At 46.0% G+C, this 20,139-nt stretch overlaps 1 protein-coding gene across 1 annotated transcript; it reads left to right on the forward strand.

The window, feature by feature from the left end:
• Positions 1 to 12,613: 12,613 nt before the first annotated feature.
• LOC110258579 (interleukin-1 beta-like) lies at positions 12,614 to 18,873 on the forward strand. The gene is made up of 6 exons (XM_021081829.2): positions 12,614 to 12,660; positions 13,189 to 13,240; positions 14,397 to 14,592; positions 15,767 to 15,931; positions 17,161 to 17,291; positions 18,070 to 18,873. The coding sequence occupies exons 1-6, from the start codon at positions 12,614 to 12,616 to the stop codon at positions 18,280 to 18,282; spliced, it is 804 nt and encodes a 267-aa protein (XP_020937488.2). The 3' UTR covers positions 18,283 to 18,873.
• The last annotated feature ends 1,266 nt before the right edge of the window (positions 18,874 to 20,139 follow it).

The raw sequence follows: 20,139 nt of genomic DNA on the forward strand, positions 1-20,139 counted from the left end.
CCATTAGGCAGTGAAGGGGGAGATAAAAAGCTTTTCCTGAGTCAGCTGGTTCTTTATTGCCTTCAGCTCAAAATAATCCACATGGCAGATGCTGAAGGGGTAAATTCCACTCCCCTTCAATCCATTACACACACACACACACACACACACACACACACACACACACACACGCAGACTCCAGTTTGAGTAGAGGGCAGGTTTGCCTGATACCTAATATTGAGGACACAAATGTGTCCCCAGTGACTTCTGAGAGTCCCCAGAACACCATCCTGGCAGCCTCCTCCTGGCCTTCATGTCATGTAGCTCCTGCCACAGGTGACTTCTTCCATCCATTCAAGTCCTGAGCAGAGTGACAGCCAGGACCTGCTCTGGTGTCTGGGAAATTGCAAAGGTTCCCAAGCCTGGCTCTGAGAGACATGTCATGAGGTGGCCACACTGCCGGGCACATGATGACCTCAACTTCTTCTGCCACATCCACCCTGGAGAGGGGACATTGTCCCCCCTACACCTCTGAGGCCAGCTTCTGGCCACCAACCAAACTTTCCTGAATGTTTGAGGAGGAGAGAAGGCTGCTCTCAGGTCCACAGTCCTCCCCCCACCCCCCAGAGTGACCCAGTGTGACAGGAATCAGTGCATAATCTCTTCCTCCCCAGTGGGCTCCTGGCACGTCTGAGGCTCAGAATCCTAGCCCAAGCTGATGCAGGCCAACTGGGTAAGAAGTTTCCTCCACGTGACAGATGAATGGATTAAGAAGATGTGCTATATATACACAATGGAATACTACTCAACCATTAAACAGAACAAAATACTGCCGTTTGCCACAACATGGATGGAACAAGAGACTCTCATACTAAGTAAGGTAAGTCAGAAAGAGAAGACAAATACCACATGATATCACTTATATCTGGAGTCAAATATATGGCACAAATGAACCTTTCCACAGAAAAGAAACTCATGGACTTGAAGAACAGACATGTGGTTGCCCAGGGACAGGGGAAAAGAGTGGGATAGACTGGGAGCCTGGGGTTCATAGTTGCAAACTCTTGCCTTTGGAGTGAATAGGCAATGAGATCCTGCTGTGTAGCACCGGAAACAATATCTAGTCCCCTGTGATGGAGCATGATGGATGATGATGTGAGAAAAAGAATGTATAAATATATGTGTGACTGGATCACTTTGCTGTACAGTAGAAAATTCACAGAACACTGTAAACAAGCACTAACGGAAAAATTAAAATCATTTACAAAAAGAACAATAAATTCCCTGCGCCCACCAGGGCCCTCCCCCAACCCCAGTTCCCCTCTCTCCCTGGGACGTCTGACAGCACCTCTCCATTCCCTCTAGGGCCCCAAGTCAGATGGTGACAGGCTCCACAGAGGGTCACCAGGCTCTCAAGGTTTGCCCTTACTCTTTACGCATGCTGGTCCAGAGTGAGAAGATGCTCACCCAGCCTTTTCCTGGACGTCTCAGGGCCTCGGAGCTGGTGCACTCAATGACCCTCCACACAGGCAGCAGCAGTGCTCACATTTCCCCACAAAGCAGTCCAGTGGGTGCCTAGAGCATTCTCAGTTCCCAGAGAGCCTGATGGAGGTCTGCTCCCTCCTCTGGCCTGCCCATGTCCCTAAGTGTGCAGGAGAAAGGGAGAAGACCCCTTGTGGCACCTTACCTCTGTCGCAGCCCTTGCCATAGTCCATCTTAAAATGTGGACAGAGTTCCCGTCGTGGTTCAGTGGAAACAAACCTGACTAGAATCCATGAGGATGCAGGTTTGATCCCTGGCCTCACTCAGTGGGATAAGGATCTGGCCTGTGAGCTTTGATATAGGGCACAGATGCAGCTCAGATCTTGTATTGCTGTGGCTGTGGTGTAGCCTGGTGGCTGCAGCTCCTATTCGACCCCTAGCCTGAGAACTTCCTCATGCCATGGGTACAGCCTTAAAATGATAAAACAAACAAACAAATTGTGGATATTTGCAAAAACTCAAGGACAGCTACGAGGTCTGGTGTTATTGTGTTCACCTTCCTCTCTGTTCAAATGCACACACTCACACACACACACCCCTCAAACTGGTACCTGGTATGTGTAGTGAATGATCGATATTACCTTAGGTGACATGCCATCACTTATGACTTCATCTTTCTAGAATGTCTACCTTTTCAGAGGAATTTAGGAAGCCCAAGAAACACTTCGAAATTGCCATAATGGAGAAATGGGAATGTTTTTCCAGAAACGTGCCTCTAGGGTATTTCTGGTGAGACCCAAGTCAGGAGAACACTACCCCTTTGTGATTGGATTGGGAGTGCCCATCACCTCCCTGTTCCAGAAAAAGCTACATAAAAGGCTCCAACTTCCCCAGACAAGTAGGTGTACACACCTCTGACTCAAGGCAGAGAAGCAAGTTGTCCCCTTTTCCTTTGTGGCAGGACCTACACTCTTCCAAGAGGATACTACCCCTGACCAGGCCCAGAACAACTCTCCTGCTCTAAGAGTCCAGGGACCTACTTGCTGCTGAGGACGGCATTCTGAAGGAAAGTGCGTCTGGTGAGTCTCTGCTTTTAACACAGGATCATCTTTTCCAAGGAAATACTAGGAGGCTAGCTCAAGATGGAAGCCATGAGGGTGGTGTGGCATGATTACTCCTGGCTTTCATGCATTTGGTCGGCCAGCATTGGTGGAGCACTGTTATGTGCCAGGCATGGAGAGCTGTAATCCCAAGGCTGCAACAGGTGCATTAATAGTAAGGGAGACAAGCAATTAAAACAATGAAGGTGATTGCTGAGGGTGTTAGGGGCACACCACAGAGAGGACAGGTACCTACCACCCAGCTGGGAAAGGGGCTTGACATGGAGGAGACAGAACACAAGATGAATCTTGAGGGACTAGAAGCTGGTCAGACCACAGTGAGGAGGAGGGGGGTCCAGGCAGAAAGAGCAGGCTGTACAAAAGCAGAGGAAGAGGATTGCATTCAAGGGACTGCAGATAGTTTGGAAGGGCTGAAGCATGGGCTAGGAGAGCAGGAGGCACCGTGGTGGGTCCTGCATGCCTGCCAGGTTCAGGAGCCTGAACTCATCCCCACAGGGAATGGGAAGGCAATGATGAGATTTGAGCAAAAACTTGATGTTACCCAATTTGCTTCATGGAGAGATCTCTGTGGCTGGTGTGTGAGGAATGGGTGATTGAAGGTTCCATGGCAGCAGGTGAACCAATTAGGGCATGATGGGAGTAGCCTAAATGAGAAGGGAGGAAAACTTGAACCACAATGATGTATGGGGAGGAAGAGAAATCCTCAGCTCCCAGGCTTTGAGGAAGTAGCCAATAAAGACCTGTTCTAAGAACTGATGGTGGGCGATGAGGGGATGGAGAGGTGAACGCTTGGCTGGGAGTGGCTGGGGTACTTTCTTGTTGAATGGCTTATCCAGTGTGAGAGGGAGGCAGAGTGGAGTCATCATCCATTAACTTTGCTAGATCATTTCAGGAACTACCTCACCTATTTTGAAAAACGGGTCTTGTGTGAGAGCTGTATTCCTTCTTTATAAGATGCTAGAAGATTTTTCTAACCTTCTCATATCAGAGAGAGAAAGAAACTCAGGGGTTGGTGAACTTGGTGGTGTCCATCTATTACCCTGAAGTTTTGCCAACATTTTTATAACACCTTCACACAATCAGAGGTGCTCACTCAGTAATTAGGGGAGAGTCACAATGAATCTGGATCCTAGACTTGACCAATGCCCCCAACCCATCCTGAGTGGCCTTGCTGAGAACTTTCTCCCCCAGCAAATAGAAAACTCAGTTCCAGCCAACAAGGAGGAAATGAGTAAAGACGTGAAATTAAGCAAGCCCTGGAAGGAAATGGCCAAATCACGTTTGATTATGTAACAACCAGCAAGTAGAATAGAGCAAATAGTGATTAGGGGAGAAGAATTTTATCATAGATTTGAGGAGAGAAAAATTTTTCAGCCTCTTTAAAAAAAAAAAAAAAAAAGCATATGATTCCATGGGCAGAAACCCTAAGGTGATTGGTTTGACCTTTCGTACAACAAAGTCTTACGGAAAAAGGAAAGGGCAAAGGAAATCAGGCAAGGGAGCTGCCAGGAGGAGCAGGTGAGAAAGTGAAGCAGAATAAGGAAGGAATTCAGAAGAAGGGCACAGAGAAAACTAGGAACCCAGTTGGAAAATCCCCATGCTACCCCAAGAGAAGGAGAAAGAAGCAAAGTCACACAGCACATCCCAGCCCAGGGGGAAAAGGAGGGAAGACAGGAAACTGAGTTTTTCTTAGTCCTGGGAGGGCAATGTAGGAGACTTAGGGGCAGATCTGGGATCCTCCAGGCCAGCATCATTTAGAATATAACCAGGTCACTAAGAAAGGAGTCTACAGATGGGCACCTTGGACAGCACAAGAGGGGAAAAGAAATGTTCCTAACTGGGGGTTCCCATTGTGGCTCAGCTGTTACAAACCGGACTAGTGTCCATGAGGACTCAGGTTCCATCCCTGACCCCACTCAGTGGGTTAAGGATCTGGTGTTGTCACAAGCTGCACTGTAGGTCACAGACACATCTCGGATCTGGCATTCCTGTGGCTGTGGCATAGGCCAGCAGCTGCAGCTCTGAATGGACCATGTGCCATGATGTGGCCCTAAAAAAACAAAGGAACAAACAAAAACATTCATAACAATAAAATCATTTTTAAAAAAAGGAAAAAATAGGATCTGGTTTGGGTTTACCAAACCCAAATATTGAGTCATGGCCCCAAGATTGTTTTTTCTTTTTACAGCTGCACCTACAGCATATGGAAGTTCCCAGGCTAGGGGTTGAATCAGAGTCTCAGCAGCAAGCCATAGACACAGCCATGGCAACGCCAGATCTGAGTCACATCTGTGACCTAGGCTGTAGCTTGTGGCAATGCCTGATCCTTAACCCACTGATTGAGGCCAGGGATTGAACCCACATCCACAAGAAGACTGCATTGGGTCCTTAGCCCACTGAGCCACAATGGGAACTCCTGGTTCCAACATTTACTAGTGGTGTGGCCTTAGATAAGTGATTTCTGTTGTTGGCCTCAGTGTCCCCAAAGGCAAAAGAGCTCAAAACTATTTACCTTAAGCTTTATTGTGAAGATAGGAGTTCCCACTGGTCCAGCAGTAAGGATTCAACAGTTGTCAAAGCAGTGGCTTGGGTTCATTCCCTGGCCTGGGAACTTCCACATGCTGTGGGTGTGGCCCACCAAAAAAGGTTTTTAAAGACTAAAAGAGATAATAAGAACAAAGTGCCTGGCACTTAGGAGGTGCTCAGTAAAGACAGTTTTGTTAACATTTTTTCACATTGACAGATTTTATTAAGTCATAGATGACATTCAATACCATATAGGTTACAGGTGTATGTACCATATCCTAAATCACAATATTTAAAGGTTCTCCTCCATTTAGAGTGATTATAAAAGTTGCCTCTATTCCCTGTGTTGTATGAGATGTCATTATAGCTTATTTTACAGATAATAGTTTGTACCTCCTAATTCCCTACCTCTCTATTTCCCCTCTGTCCCCCACTGGTAACCACCAGTCTGTTCACTGTAATTGTGAGTCTGCTTCTTTTTTTGTTATATTCACTAGTTTGTTGTATTTTTTAGATTCCACATATAAGTGACATTGTACAGTGAATGCCTTTTCTGTCTAGCATTTCTTTATCCTCCAAATTTATACTTGTCATTGCAAATGGAAAAATTTCATTCTTTTCTATGCCTGAATAGAATTTCATGATACACACACACACACACACACACACACACACATATAAATATATGTATACATCAGAATTTTTTTGGCCACCCCACGGCATATGAAGTTCCCAAACCAGGGGTAAGATCTGAGCCACAGCAGCAAGGGCAGGTCCCTTTAACCCACTATGCAAGGCAGGGGATAGAACCCACATCCTGCCACTCCAGAGTCACCTCCTATCCTGGTGCACCACAGCGGGAACTCCTTATCACATATCTTTATCCATTCATTTCTTGACGGACACTTAGGTTGCTTCCCTATCTTGGCAACTGCAAATCATGCTGCTATAACACTGGGGTACATGTATCTTTTCAAATTACCATTTTCATTCTTTTCAGATATATACTCAGGAATAGAACTGCTGGGTCATATGGTAGTTCTATTTTCAGTTTTTTGAGAAACTTCCATACCGTTTTCCTAACCAGCTTCACCAATTTACATTCCAACCAAGAGCCCTCCAGGATTCCCTTTTCTCCACATCCTTGCCCACATTTGTTATTTGCAAACTTCTTGACGATAGTCACTCGGGCAGGTGTGAGGTGATGGCTTGTGGTTTTGATTTTCATTTCTCTGATGATGCTGAGCAGTGTTGAGAATCTTGTTTTGTGCCTGGTGGTCATTTACATTCCCTCTTTGGAAAAACATCTCCTTAGACACTCTGCTCACTTTTTAATCAGGCTGGGTTTTTTTGATGCTGTACAAGCAAGGACAGCATTTCTTTCTTTCTTTCTTTGTCTTTTTGCCATTTCTTGGATTGCTCCCACAGCATATGGAGGTTCCCAGGCTAGGGGTCCAATTGGAGCTGTAGCCGCAAGCCTACACCAGAGCCACAGCAACTCAGGATCTGAGCCAAGTCTGCAACCTACACCACAGCTCACAGCAATGCCGGATCCTTAACCCACTGAGCAAGATCAGGGATTGAAACCACAACCTCGTGGTTCCTAGTCGGATTCGTTAACCACTGCATGACAACGGGAACCCCAAGGACAACTTTTGTAAAGTATCACTTCTAGATTTGTCTCCAATAGAAATGGTGTAATACAGTGGTATGTGACATGGGTGGGGAGGGGGCAAGGCCACATGCCACAATCTGCCAGACATGTCTCCTTAAGCTCATCCACTTACACATCACCCATGGCTGCTTTCTCACAGCAATGGCAGAGTTGAGTGGTTGCAGCAAAGCCTCAAATATTTGCTCTCTAGCTCTTTATCCATAATGTTTCCAGAATCCTGGTATAAGTTGTATCAGAACTCTCTTTTTGTGGCTTACTCTCTGATATCCAGTACATGCGAGAATAGGTGCAGGAGTACCCATTATGGTTCAGCAGTAATGAACCCAACTAGCATCCATGAGGAGGAAGGTTCAATCCTTGGTCTCACTCACTGGGTTAAGGATCTGGTGTTGCCATGAGCTAGAGTGTAGGTCACACACTTGGCTCAGATCTAGCATTGCTGTGGCTGTAGTATAGTCCAGAGCTGCAGCTCTGATTCATCTCCGAGCCTGAGAACTTCCATAGGCTGCACGTGAGGCCCAAAAGTGTCAAAAAGAAAAAAAGAAAAAAAAAGAAAGAAAGGGAGAAAAGGAAGAAATGGAAAGAAAAGATATAGAGCACAAAGGCCTCAGTACCCACCTCAAACACCCTGGGCTTTCCTGTTGGATCCAAAGGAAGGCGAGTTTTCATTGGGTTCTCAGAGGTGAAATAACAACCCAGCCAACAGGGAGAGACCACTGGAGACCATATACCTCACTGGACCAAGACATCTGCTTTGATATGTAAGCCTCCTTGTTCTCCACCTGGGGGGAGAATAAAGCATTCCTGGAGTCTTCCTGTCCCCTCTCTGACTTTGGGTCCAAGAGGTCAGGCTGCAGAGGCCCAACTCAGATGCTGTTGTGAGAGGAAGCACAGAGGTCTCAAAACTGAAAATCAGACTGCCCAATCCCCAATAAGCCCTGAAGCAGAAGGAAAAGGAGTGGGGTATCCATGGAGACAGGTGTGGCTACACAGGACATCATTAACATTTTCAGTTACCAGAGAGACCCCCAGAAATAATGGAAGGAAAATGACAGACTCATGACCCATGCGAGGAAGTCATTGCCAAGGATGAGATGGGTCTTGGGGAACATGGTAGGGATGGTCATGGCTTCGTTCTTTCTGTGCTGAGCAAGAGGGTGAACAAGGAAGGAATGATCCATGGCAGAGAGCAGACACTACTGCATGCATCGAGATGCTATGAGAACTAACCTGTGATTCTTTTGTCTTCTTGTTCAAAATCATTGAAGACCATTTGGGTGAGGCCAACCTCGATCAGAGAGGCTAGAAGCCCAAGATCAGGCATAAGATGGCACCAAGACCCTTGCTGCTCTGAATCACTGCCAGGCTCCTGTCTCAGAGGAATAAGCTACTAGGGTGGAGGGCAGCTTTCAGATGAGAAGGGCTTGTGTGATTCAATAGCCGAAGGGTTCCCCAAAAGCTGGAGCTCCCTATGACATTCTGGCATTGCCAATCCCCTACTTCTGCTGGGTCCATTTCCCTGGCTTTGCATGTCCATCTGTATCATCATCACTCTTCAGGCCCTCCCTTGGTGTGACAACATCCACAGTGAGATAGTTTCTGCTTTGGGGGAACCAGAAGGACGTGCTGTAGCCTGAGTGGTGTCCTTGGAAAAACAGGGTTTGATACATGCTTTGTGCAGACTGCCTGCTTGACACTATAAGAGGTTTCACTTCCTGAGATGGACAGGCTGCTGCCCGGTTTTGGGTCCAGGCTCCAGTGTTGGGATGAGACACATGGCAGACCTGCAGAGACTGCTATGTCAAAGGCCATTGCCCCATGGCTCCAACATTTCCCTTGAGCAGAGAGAATGAAGGTTCATGCCCCCTGGAAACTAGAAGATGAAGGAGGACATTCCTTCCTGCCCTGTATCTCACGTCCCAGAAACAGGATGCTCAAGCGCCTTGCTTACCTCCCTTCCTGCCACTGGTGTTCATCCTCCTTCACTCAGCTTCTAATCACATCAGTGACTCAGGGCCCCTCTGTGTTCTCCATCAGGAGCACCCACAGAGCTAAAACACCACCAGATCATGTAGATCCCCAGCATAAGTATATGAAGAAGGTGGTTTTCCTTCAGTGAAGCTTGTGGACCAGGAGTTAATCTCCAGAGTGGATGCTCTGAAGGTAAATAAGAATCAACCATCAGGCTCCCTAGGCAGGGCCTCTGGGGAGTCTGCAGAACCAGACACCCAATTTTATGAGGGCTTAGACTTGGAAACTGACTAGGGCTCACCAAACCCACAGGAAATGGATGCACCCAACAGGATGCAGCTTTCAGATTCCCTGTGGAACATACACCTTGCCAAAGATGAGATTCTTGGGTCTGCATTCCTGAGGTCAAGGTACCGGGAGCCAAATCAGAAGGCTGGGGAAGGAACCCACTGTGTGATCCTTGCCCACAGTAGAGTCAATTTCCCTCCTGTCTGTGAAAGTCAGGAACTCTGTCCCATGAATAATACTGAGCAAGCCCAGGGCTTGGCACAGAGTAGGCACAGGCATGCTTATTTGAGTGAAAACACTGTCGAATTCCTGCTCACTCATTCAGGTAGACAAACTTTACTGCCTGAATGTGCATGTCACACCCTGTGCTAGACCCAGCTCTGAAAGAGTTCACAGCATCCTGAGGGAACCACGTAAGTGAACAAGGTTTCAACTCAGTGCTTTGGGTACTGTAGTAGGTGTGACAGAGTGGGAAGAGAACACACCCTCCTGGACTCCATGCACCTTTTATTTATTTATTTATCTTTTTATCTATTTATTTATTGTCTATTTAGGGCCAAACCTACAGCATATGGAAATTCCCAGGCTAGGATTCAAATCAGAGTCATAGCACCCGCCTATGCCATAGCCACAGCAATGCCAGATTATGGCTGCATCTGCAAACTACACCAAAGCTTGTGGCAACACCAACTCCTTAACCCACTGAGGAATCTACCCTGCATCCTCATGGATACTAGTCAGGTTCTTAGCCATGACAGGAACTCCTCCATGCACCTTTTCTAGCCTGGTCATTCATTCACTCTTGCAGGGCTACCTTGGGACAGTACCCTGAGCACTCGCTCTTCTTGTGTCTGAGTGAAAAAAGTCTGTTGCCTTCCTGCACACTAACAACAAAATACCTCTACATGAAACAAAGAAAGCCATCCATTTACAATGGCATCAAAACCAATAAAAATACTGAGGAATAAGTTTCACTAAGAAGGTGAAATGTCTGTCCACTGAAAATTATAAAGCACGGATGAAAGAAATTGAAGACACAAATAAATAGAAAGATATCCCGTGTTTGGGACTGAAGTGATTAGTATTGTTGAAATGTCCATGCTACCTAAAGCCATCTATAGATTCAAGGCAGATCCTCTCAAAATTCCCATGGCATATTTCTTAGAAATAGGAGAGATAATGCTAAAACTTGTTTGGAACAACCAAAGAATAGCCAAAACAACCTTGAGAAGAAAGGACAAAGCTGGAGGCATCGCACTTCATGATTTCAGACTATATTACAAATATAGACACATACCTATGTAACTTAGTCATTAAAAAGAAGAAAACCCTGCATTTGTGACATCAATGAACCTTGAAGGCATTCTGCTTAGTGACATATGTCAGCAAAACACAAATGCTATATCATCTCTTTTCGATGTGGACACTTAAAAGGCAAAAAAATCACAACTCGTAGGAACAAAGAAAAGAATAGCGGTTACTCAGGGGTGGGAGAAATGGGGAGATGTTGGAGATGTTGGTCAAAGGGGACCTAGTTTCAGTTATAAGGCAGTTACAAGTGCTGGGAATCTAATGTACAGCACGAGAACTGTTAGTAACTATTCTGTATGATAGAGTTGAAAGTTGCTAAGAGATAAGATCCTAAATGTTCTCACCACCAATACACACACACATATATAAATATATGTGCATGGACATGTATATTATATATATATATATAAAATCATGTGAGCTGATGGGTGTGTTAACGAGCATCCTCATTGTGGTAATCTTTCTTCAATATACACTTCATCCTGTTGTATGCAGTCTCACACAATGGTATATGTGAGTTCTATCACAATAAAGGTAGAGGGGAAAAAAACAATGTCTAATATCTCTCAGAGTTACCATGGGATATAGTCCCAGCAGGATATTCTTATTGTAAAAGTTCCACTTTTCAGAGTTCAGAGGAAACATTCTTTTAGGCAAAAAGCACCTCTGCATTTTCAAAAGGGAATGTGATCATGAAGCTTGACTTATTCATAATCTTTTCAAATATGTCTTCAACCCAGGCTCCTTTCACCATTTATCAAAGATTGATATAGATTCCATATGGAATCAACTAGGGTACCAGCACCTTGTCTGATGGGCTGGATGAACTCACCCCATCAGGAGCCTGCACCCCCACACAACTATGTTTTCTCTGCTTCGCCCTGGAAAGATCAAAGTTTCCCTACCAAAGGCTCCAGTATTTGGCCCAGGGCCCTCGAGGTTGAGAAGAGCACAATGGGTTCAGAATCCACATGGTTACTGTCACTTCCTTAGGCCCATTTATCCATCTCCCAGTGGAAAGTTTCCTAAACTTAAGTCCAAGGAGGGAGGGAGGGAGAATTTGTGTGTGTGTGTATGTGTTTTTGTTCAATTTTGTCCCAGAGATCTAAATTCAAACATTCTTCTAATCTAGGAAACCCCAGTATTTCTGTTTGACATCAGGAGCACAACAGTTGTCAGAAGAAAAAACATATATTTGCATACGATGACACATTTGCAAAAAAAAAAAAAAAAAGTGTCATCATTTGTTACCACTTCCAAGGATTGGAGAGTGATTTCAGGTTACCCGCTCCCAGAAGTTCCCATCAATCCTCTTTTTAAAATTTTTTTAATTTGGTTGTGAAATCAGTTAACCAAAGGGAAATTTCTCAGCTCCTCACTTCTTTGTTTAAAGGCTATAAAGAGTGAGGGAGAAATTGGCAGACAGTATACCTCTTGGAGGCACAAAGGCCATTCAGTGACCCTACCCTCTCTAGCCAGTCTACATTGCTCATGTGTCACTTTAACTCCTCCTTATGGCTAGTCCTAAGAGAGCTTCTCCCTCCCTCTCTCTCTCTCTCTGTCTCTGTCTCTCTCTCTTTCTCTCTCTCTCTTCCCCCTGATTCTTTTTCTCTCCCTCTCCCTCCCTTCATGCCTCTCTGTCTGAGTGCTGGGCTATTTGCAAAAATGCCAGGTTTACTATAATGCTATAGCTTGTAAAATATGGGGGGGGGAGTTCCTGCTGTGGGTCAGGGGAAATGAATCTGACTAGCATCCATGAGGATGCAGGTTCGATCCATGGCCTCGTCCAGTTGCCTATAATCTGGCGTTGCCATGAGCTGTGATGTAGGTAGCTCAGATCTGGTGATGCTGTAGTGGTGATATAGACCAGCAGCTGCAGCTCCAATTTGACCCCTAGCCTAGGAACCTCTAAATGCAACAGGTGTGGGCCTAAAAAGACAATATATATTTATATATATATATATATATATATATATATATATATAAATTAACACTGCTTATTTAGAATTTCAATATCCAACTACTGCCCCAGGTCTAACAAATGCACTTCTGGTGTGGGCTTACATTAGCAAATACTTTTCTCTGGACCCAAAGGAGGGCTCTTTCATCCATTCACTCATTCATTCAAGGACTCGTTCTTTGCTGGCCTGCAGTGTACTAGATGCCAAAGGAAAATCACCCGTGAAAGCAGCCGTGGTGGGGACTGGCACAGCAAATGGTCACTCATTTTCTCCTCTTTACGCAGGTTTCTGAAGCAGCCATGGCCACGGTACCTGAACCTGCCAAGGAAGTGACGGCTAACAATGGGTCAGTGGGGAGACTGGTACCAGTAATGCGAGCAAGGTTCTATTCTCAAGAGTGCAGTGTTAGCTGTGCTTAGAGACCTGATTTGTCCCTCATCCTGCCTCTTTTAGTGGCAAGCGGGGTTCCAGGTTAACCTGGTTTAAAGACTCATTTCCCACTGTAAGTCTGGACTTGATGTCATTGCAGGGGGCCACCTACAATTGGCAAACAGGAAGAAGGGATTCCATGTGGATGACACAAGGGATCTTGTGGCATGTCCAGCTTCAGTGGGAAGGAAGGCTTCAGTGAGAAGGAAAGCTCCAGTTTTAACTGGGCTGGAAGGGGTCTCGAGATCCAATAGAGAGCAGCTGGGGTACCTGCCCTGCCTCCTAGTCTGCTCCAGGAATATGCCCATGGAAACTGCTAGCTCCAGGCAGCCCTAAGGAACAAGCTGTTTGCAGTTTCCTATTAACAGTGAAGATCGCTTGCAGGGAAGGAAAATTCATCCTGTCCAGGGGACATAACTGAGCAAGCTCTCTGCTTTTATTACAGTGACAACAATAATGACCTGTTATTTGAGGCTGATGGCCCCAAAGAGATGAAGGTAAGGCCATGCGCTTAGCTCCCAACACATGCAGGGGCTCGGGCAGGGGAAAGTCTCAAGGAAAGGGCTCTGGGCCCCCTTATTCCTATGGAATTCTGTGATGAACTGACTCGCCTTCTCCATTGAGACTGATGCAGGCCACTCCTCAGTTCCGGCGGCACCACAGCGGTTCACTGAGCCTTGGTGATGGTGGCCATGCTTGAGGAGGGTGAGAAGAAATGATGGTAGAGAGAGTGTTTGCTGTCTCATGTTGGCAAGGCAGCCAAGGCTTCAATGCACAGTTGCTTCTCCTTTTAGAAAAAGGGTTCAGCCCTAAAACTGATGAAACTCTGTCAATCACTAGAGTCGAACCCTGAGACCCATTTTCTCCAGCCCTGGGTGGGGGTGTGGTTTATCTGTCTGGCCCACCCTCCCACTGCCTCTGCCAGGGGCTGGAGCCTCTGTGCTGGGCAGGAACTTCTTGCTTTCCTCTGAGCTGTTAGAGGTCTCTTTAACTGTCTTCAAGACGTTAAACCATTCTTGTGCCCAGGGGCAACTTCAAGCCTTAATACACTTACACAGTTTCTCTGAACAAAGGGAAAGTGGGAACCTGTTTCACAAATATCAACCACAATTTTGGGTGGGGGTTGGAGGTTTTTTGGCCCCAGGGGGGACATGTAAAATTTCCCAGCAGGGGAACCACGCACCTTTTACAGTGTTTGCGAGATGCTTATGCAACAGCTTTTAAAAGACGAAAACTTGTAGAGAATAATTGAAAACTCATTGATTGAGCATAGAAGTATTGATAATATGATCATCACAGCCATGAAAAATTTAATACATGTCTTGTGCTTTGGGTTTCCAAACAGGTAAAAATGTAAGAAGGCATACATTTATGGTTAGGTGGAGCATGTGTCAGAAAACACAAACAAGGTTAAAATGGGATGTATTCTCGAAGAATACCATGGAGGGTGTCAGAGAGCCCACATTCAGGTTTGGGGTCTGCCTCTCACTTGCCACATGCCTATGGGTAAACCGCTGAACCTCTCTGGGCTGCAGAGAGATGAAAGATTCTCTGGAGAAGCTCTGTTATCCCCTCCTGCATCCCGTCTCATGTCAAAATGGGAGTTCTCAGGCCCAGCCACCTACCACACTGACATTCTTGATCTATCCACAGTGCCGCACCCAAAACCTTGACCTCAGCCCTCTGGGAGATGGGAGCATCCAGCTGCAAATCTCCCACCAGCTCTGCAACGAGAGCTCCAGGCCGATGGTGTCTGTGATTGTGGCAAAGGAGAAGCCGATGAATCCCTCCTCCCAGGTTGTCTGCGATGATGACCCAAAGAGCATCTTTTCATCTGTCTTTGAAGAAGGTACCTAGGGAAAGCTGAGGGCAGATAGGATATCTCTGGTCCTTTCCTTCTCAGAGGCCATAACTCAATGGTCAACTAAACTCTCCTGAAGCTGAAACCCTTTAAAAGTAGAAGGTCCAGGAGTTCCCTGGTGGCTCAGTGGAATCCAGTGTTGTCACTGCTGTGGCTTGGGTTTGCTCACTGGCCCAGGAACTTCCAAGTGCCAGAGGCACAGCCAAAAAAATAAAATTTTTTTTTAAATAGAATGCCCAGCAGTGAGAGGAAAACAGAGAGGTCCGGAAACCCAACTAACCACTTTTGTAGTTGAAACAATTCTTTTTTTATTTTTTGTCTTACATCAGAATGTTTTGTTCCCTTAAAAGGAATTCTTCTTTAGTAGAATAATGATGTACCTGGCTAGTGCTATTAATCAGAGGAATGGAGGCTTTTCTGGAATTTATAGGCATGCATAAAAAGTACCCAAAATACTATATATCTCCATACATTACTACATATAATCCAATTTGGTGATGGTTTTAGTTTTCTTTTGCGTTATTGATATTATTCTTAAAACAGGACCTGGAGGAAATCACGTTGTGGCTCAGCAGTTGCCAACCTGACTAGTATCCATGAGGTGTGCATTCAATCCCTGGCCTTGCTCAAGGGTTAAGCATCCAACATTGCCATGAGCTGTAGCGTAGGTCACAGACAAGGCTCAGATTCTGCATTGCTGTGGCTGTGGTGTAGGCCGGCAGCTACAGCTCTGAGTTGACACTAAGCCTGGGGAATTCCATATGCCATGGATGCGGCCCTAAAAAGCCAGGAATAAAAAGCAGGACCATGATAACTACTCACAACTGCAAAGCTCCCAGTCATTCTCAGGGTGCTTTCGGTTACATTTTATCCCTGTGAGTCTCAGAAGGTCCCTGCTGGGCCAGTGTGTGCCATTGCCTTTTTGCAGAAGGAGTTCTGTGGCTCTTCCACAGCAAGCAATAAAGCTGAAGCTTGAACCCATATCTTAAGGCACCGGGTCCAGTGTTCTTGTCCACCCCAGCTTCCTCCCCACCAATATTAGAATCAGACTGTGGCTGACCTCCCTCAGATGTCTTCCAAGGCACCAGATCCTACCGCTTCACATCATGAGGTTTGCTCTTCTAATCTTCTGCCTAAAAGACACCTCTGCTCCACATTTCAGAGCCAATCATCCTTGAAAAGCATGCCAATGGTTTTCTCTGTGATGCCACCCCCGTGCAGTCCGTGGACTGCAAACTCCAGGACAAAGATGAAAAAGCCCTGGTGCTGGCTAGCCCACATGAGCTGAAGGCTCTCCACCTCCTCAAAGGGGACTTGAAGAGAGAAGGTACCTGGGGACACCCTCATTCTTTTCTTGGCCTCCTGGAAACGTGCCAATTATCTCTATCTTCAACAAAGTAGACCATTTAGGCAAATGATTGACATGAATGCAATATCATGGAATACAGAGTGTGTACATGCTTTATGGAGGTCCTAGCAAGGATGCCAGGATGAGGCCCTTAGCAGGTTCATTTTCAGCAAGAGAGGGGACAAGCACATCCAGGACCACAGTCCAGCCAAGTCACTTAAAGGCAGTGCGATGTCAGTGCTTCTGTTGGAAAGGGGTCATTTGATGGACAGGACCTAACTACCTGTGGGTGCCTTCTTCCTGTTGTGGAGGTCAAAACTAGAATGGCAAAGAGATAATTTGTCCGTCCTCATTCCCAACTTTGCCCACTTGCCCCTAACATCCTTCCCACCCAATACCAGATGGTTCCTGAGAAGCCGATCTTACTGACGAGCAGGAACTTGTATCTCTGTCACTGTCACTGGCCATTGTTTCAAGTCTGGGGAGCCCATTGGTGGTGGGACTCTGCCTGGCACCCTGCCACTGTGGCTGAGCCCTGTATGCAGGGGTGTGGCCAGGGGGCAGATCAAAGGAGCAGTGTGGTCTCATCCAAGCTGCTGACCTTGGAGAGAGGCATCACAGGGGGAAAGCTTCTCAGCCTGGCCAAGACAATTCTGTTTCTCCAGAATTGCATCAGAAGCACAACCTTGGGGCCTCCAAGGGAGACAGCTGTGACTAAGGAAGATTAAAATGAGCATCTCTCGTTGGACCACTTCACCTAGTCAAGCAGCCCTCCTCCTTCAAGTTCATCCCACTGGCTGCGCCATGTTCCTGAAACAGATCTGTGCCTGATGTCCTTTGGGAATCTGGTTTTACTTCTTTTCTTGCTGTTCACAGTGGTCAGACTGTTCTGGTGTTGTGGATAGGCACATCACCAGGCAGGGGCAAGATGGCTTGCTTTCTTCTAAAAATCAGAGCTTCTAATTGTTTATTGCCACTGTGGTGAGGCTCTGAGAAGCCCCCAGGCCCTTCTTTGGGGAAAAACCTGATTCAACCAACTGAACCTGTTATTGTCTGGGAGAGAAGCCAGCTCTCCTGTCTATGAGGCCATAGGAATTTTGGATGCCAAAGAGGATCCTAAATGGCACCAGTCCTAGGCTAAGGGTCCAGTGCTTGGACCAACCCTGCAGTGCTATGTCCCTGACCACAGGCCCCTCTCCTTCCCTCAGTGGTGTTCTGCATGAGCTTTGTGCAAGGAGATGACAGCGATGACAAGATACCTGTGACCTTAGGGATCAAGGGAAAGAATCTGTACCTGTCTTGTGTGATGAAAGATGACACACCCACCCTGCAGCTGGAGGTGAGTGAGTACCAAGGGCTGAAGGCCCTTCTTGGGCTTCACTGAAGCACCCCCAGCCATTACTTCCAAGACAGTGACCTCTTCCCCCCTACCCACCCCCAGAAAGTCTGGGAGCAGACCTACTTGATAGTTTTCCAGATGTGTAAATAAGTTGAATATAATAAGTTCAGGTAAGGGTTAATGCAGGTAACTTTCACTCCCATTGTGGCAAGTTAAATCATTCTGCTGATGTGCTTACATCCTGCTGTTGTTAGCCCCCCATCGATCATACAATGTTGGGATTGGAAGGGGAGTCTCTTGTTAGGGTTGCTCCATTAGGTAGATGACACTTTGGGAACTTAATTGATTCGAAGCACCTGTCACCTGTCATCATCTCCATGCCACTCCCAACATCATACTTGCCTCCACCAGCATTCCCAGCAAAAGCTTCCTCTCCAAGTTGAAGTCATTCTAGCCAGGGCCATGAGGAAATACACAGCACAAGTCCCTGGAGCCTAGGTACTTCCAGAAGCTTTCATCTAATTTTCACTTTCAACAACCTTCCCATCTGTGTCATGCTCCCTACCCTTTGGCACTGTTTCAGAAAAGGATGAGGGCTCTTTTGGTCACCATACCAAAGGCTGGGGTCACAAAGATATGTCAGGGCCCTGGCACTTGCCCCTGTGACCTGTTTATATGTTTCATCTCCAGCTGACCTGGAGAACATCTTTTCCCAGATCAGAGTAGGGTATCTTTGACCTGTCCCTTGCAACAAACGTGTATTTCTGCTTTGCTGCAGGATGTAGACCCCAACAGTTACCCGAAGAGGGACATGGAAAAGCGATTTGTCTTCTACAGGACAGAAATCAAGAACAGAGTTGAATTCGAGTCTGCCCTGTACCCCAACTGGTACATCAGCACCTCTCAAGCAGAACAAAAGCCCGTCTTCCTGGGAAACTCCAAAGGCCGCCAAGATATAACTGACTTCACCATGGAAGTCCTCTCTCCCTAAGGAAAGCCATACCCAGAGGGTCCACATGGGCTGAAGAACCCCGGAGGCTGGCAGAAGGGGACTGGAAAAGTTGGTACACGGTTGCTGCCTGAATTTCACTATTGTCTAATCGATGCCCAGCTGTCTTCCCTAGATTAGTGCTAAGGAAATCCCCCTGCCCCCCAGTGAGGAGGAACAGCCCCCTCCTCTCCAAGTCCATGCACAGACCCCATCCTCTAAGCCAGCCTTCTCTCACCCCTTCTCCTCACTCAAAGCCAGCCTGGTGGAAACCATGGCACACTAGGGTCACTGGCAGTCCTCTGTCCTTGGCACCCAGCTTCTGATGATCGATCACTGAACTATTTATTTATTTAATTGTGGGTTGGTCTATTTAACTTAATTCAAGGGGGCCAAGAAGCAACAGTGTCTGTGAAAGATCTTAGTCTTCCATAGCTATGGAATCAATTTCTTTGGGGTGAGTGTGCCACCTTTAAAATCTCTCACCAAGCCTGAAAACATAATAAGCTCAAATTATTTAAAGAAGAATACTTATGAATGAAGAAGGATGATCAGATTGTTCAATGATTCTGAAATAAATGTCACTGAAAAACATCCTTTTCCATGTGGTCATTGGCTTGCCTTGGCTCTGACATAGAAGGGTAAAGATAAATGGTACCATGAATGTTCTCTGTGTGGAACGAGAAACCTTCTCCTTATCACTGAAGGCGGAGTACTTAGGGACATCACTGGCCAGCGAAGAGCAGCCTTTATACCCCTCCCTTTCATTTCTATTTTTCAACAAAAGGGTAGTTGGTGCACAAGGGTCAATGAAAAATAGAATTAGCTAAAATATTGCAGGGAATAGCGGTTGACGGTAACCGCCAAGTATTTCTCTATTCATTGACTCAGCAAATACATATTAAGCAAATGCTATGCACTGGGGGTTGGAAATTGAGAAACAAGAAAGGTAGGGCATTCCTAGTTAAATAGGAGAGGCAGATGGATACAATGAACATAAGGCAGCATAAGAAGCAGAGGTGAGGAATTCCTGTTGTGCTTCAGTGGGTTAAGCACTTGACTGGAATCCATGAGGATGCAGGTTTGATCCCTGGCTTCGCTCAGTGGCTTAAGGATCTTACATTGCCATGAGCTGTGGTGTATGTAGGACATAGACATGGCTGGGATCCCACATTGCTGTGGCTGTGGTGTAGGTTGGTGGCTCTAGCTCCAATTCTCCCCCTAGCCTGGGAAACTCCATATGCCATGGCTGAAGCCCTAAAAAGACAAAAGACAAAACAAAACAAAACCCAAAAAATGCCACACGTTCTTAGAAGAAGAAATGATTGGTTAAGGAGGAGTTCTGCAATCACACATAAATCAAGGAGGATAAATCTATGGTTATGTAGGGGTTTTTTTTCACTGTCAAATCTATGAAGTAATTCATTTAAGAAACTGTTAAATGCTTAACCTATGCTAGAAAATGGATTTAAAACACTTCCACTCTTTTAACTGTCTATTTTGACATAATTTTAGATTTATGGAAGAGTTGCGAAGAATATACAGAGTTCCCTCAGCTTCCCCTGATGTTACTATCTCACATAAGTATAATATTTTATCAAAAATAAGAAATTAACCCTGGTAGACAGAGTCTAATTGATTTTTAACACACCTTCTGCCTCAGCAGTTCCGCTATTTGGTGTCTTCCCGAAAGAAAGGCTGTTTACTTTAGGATTGTTTATGAAAAGCTTAACAAAATAAACTGGCAATAACCTAATGTCCTTTGGCAGGAAAAAGATTAAATAAAACACAGCAAAAGAAAAGGAAAAAGTGCTGAAATGGAAAGAGATCCAGACAAATCATTGCAAGAAAAAATCAAGT

This window comes from Sus scrofa, chromosome 3 (genome assembly GCF_054392235.1).
Source record: "Sus scrofa isolate SSC_HxYL_T2T_F1_AM1 chromosome 3, Sscrofa_HxYL_maternal_Yorkshire_Landrace_v2.0, whole genome shotgun sequence".
NCBI classification, from domain to species: domain Eukaryota; kingdom Metazoa; phylum Chordata; class Mammalia; order Artiodactyla; family Suidae; genus Sus; species Sus scrofa.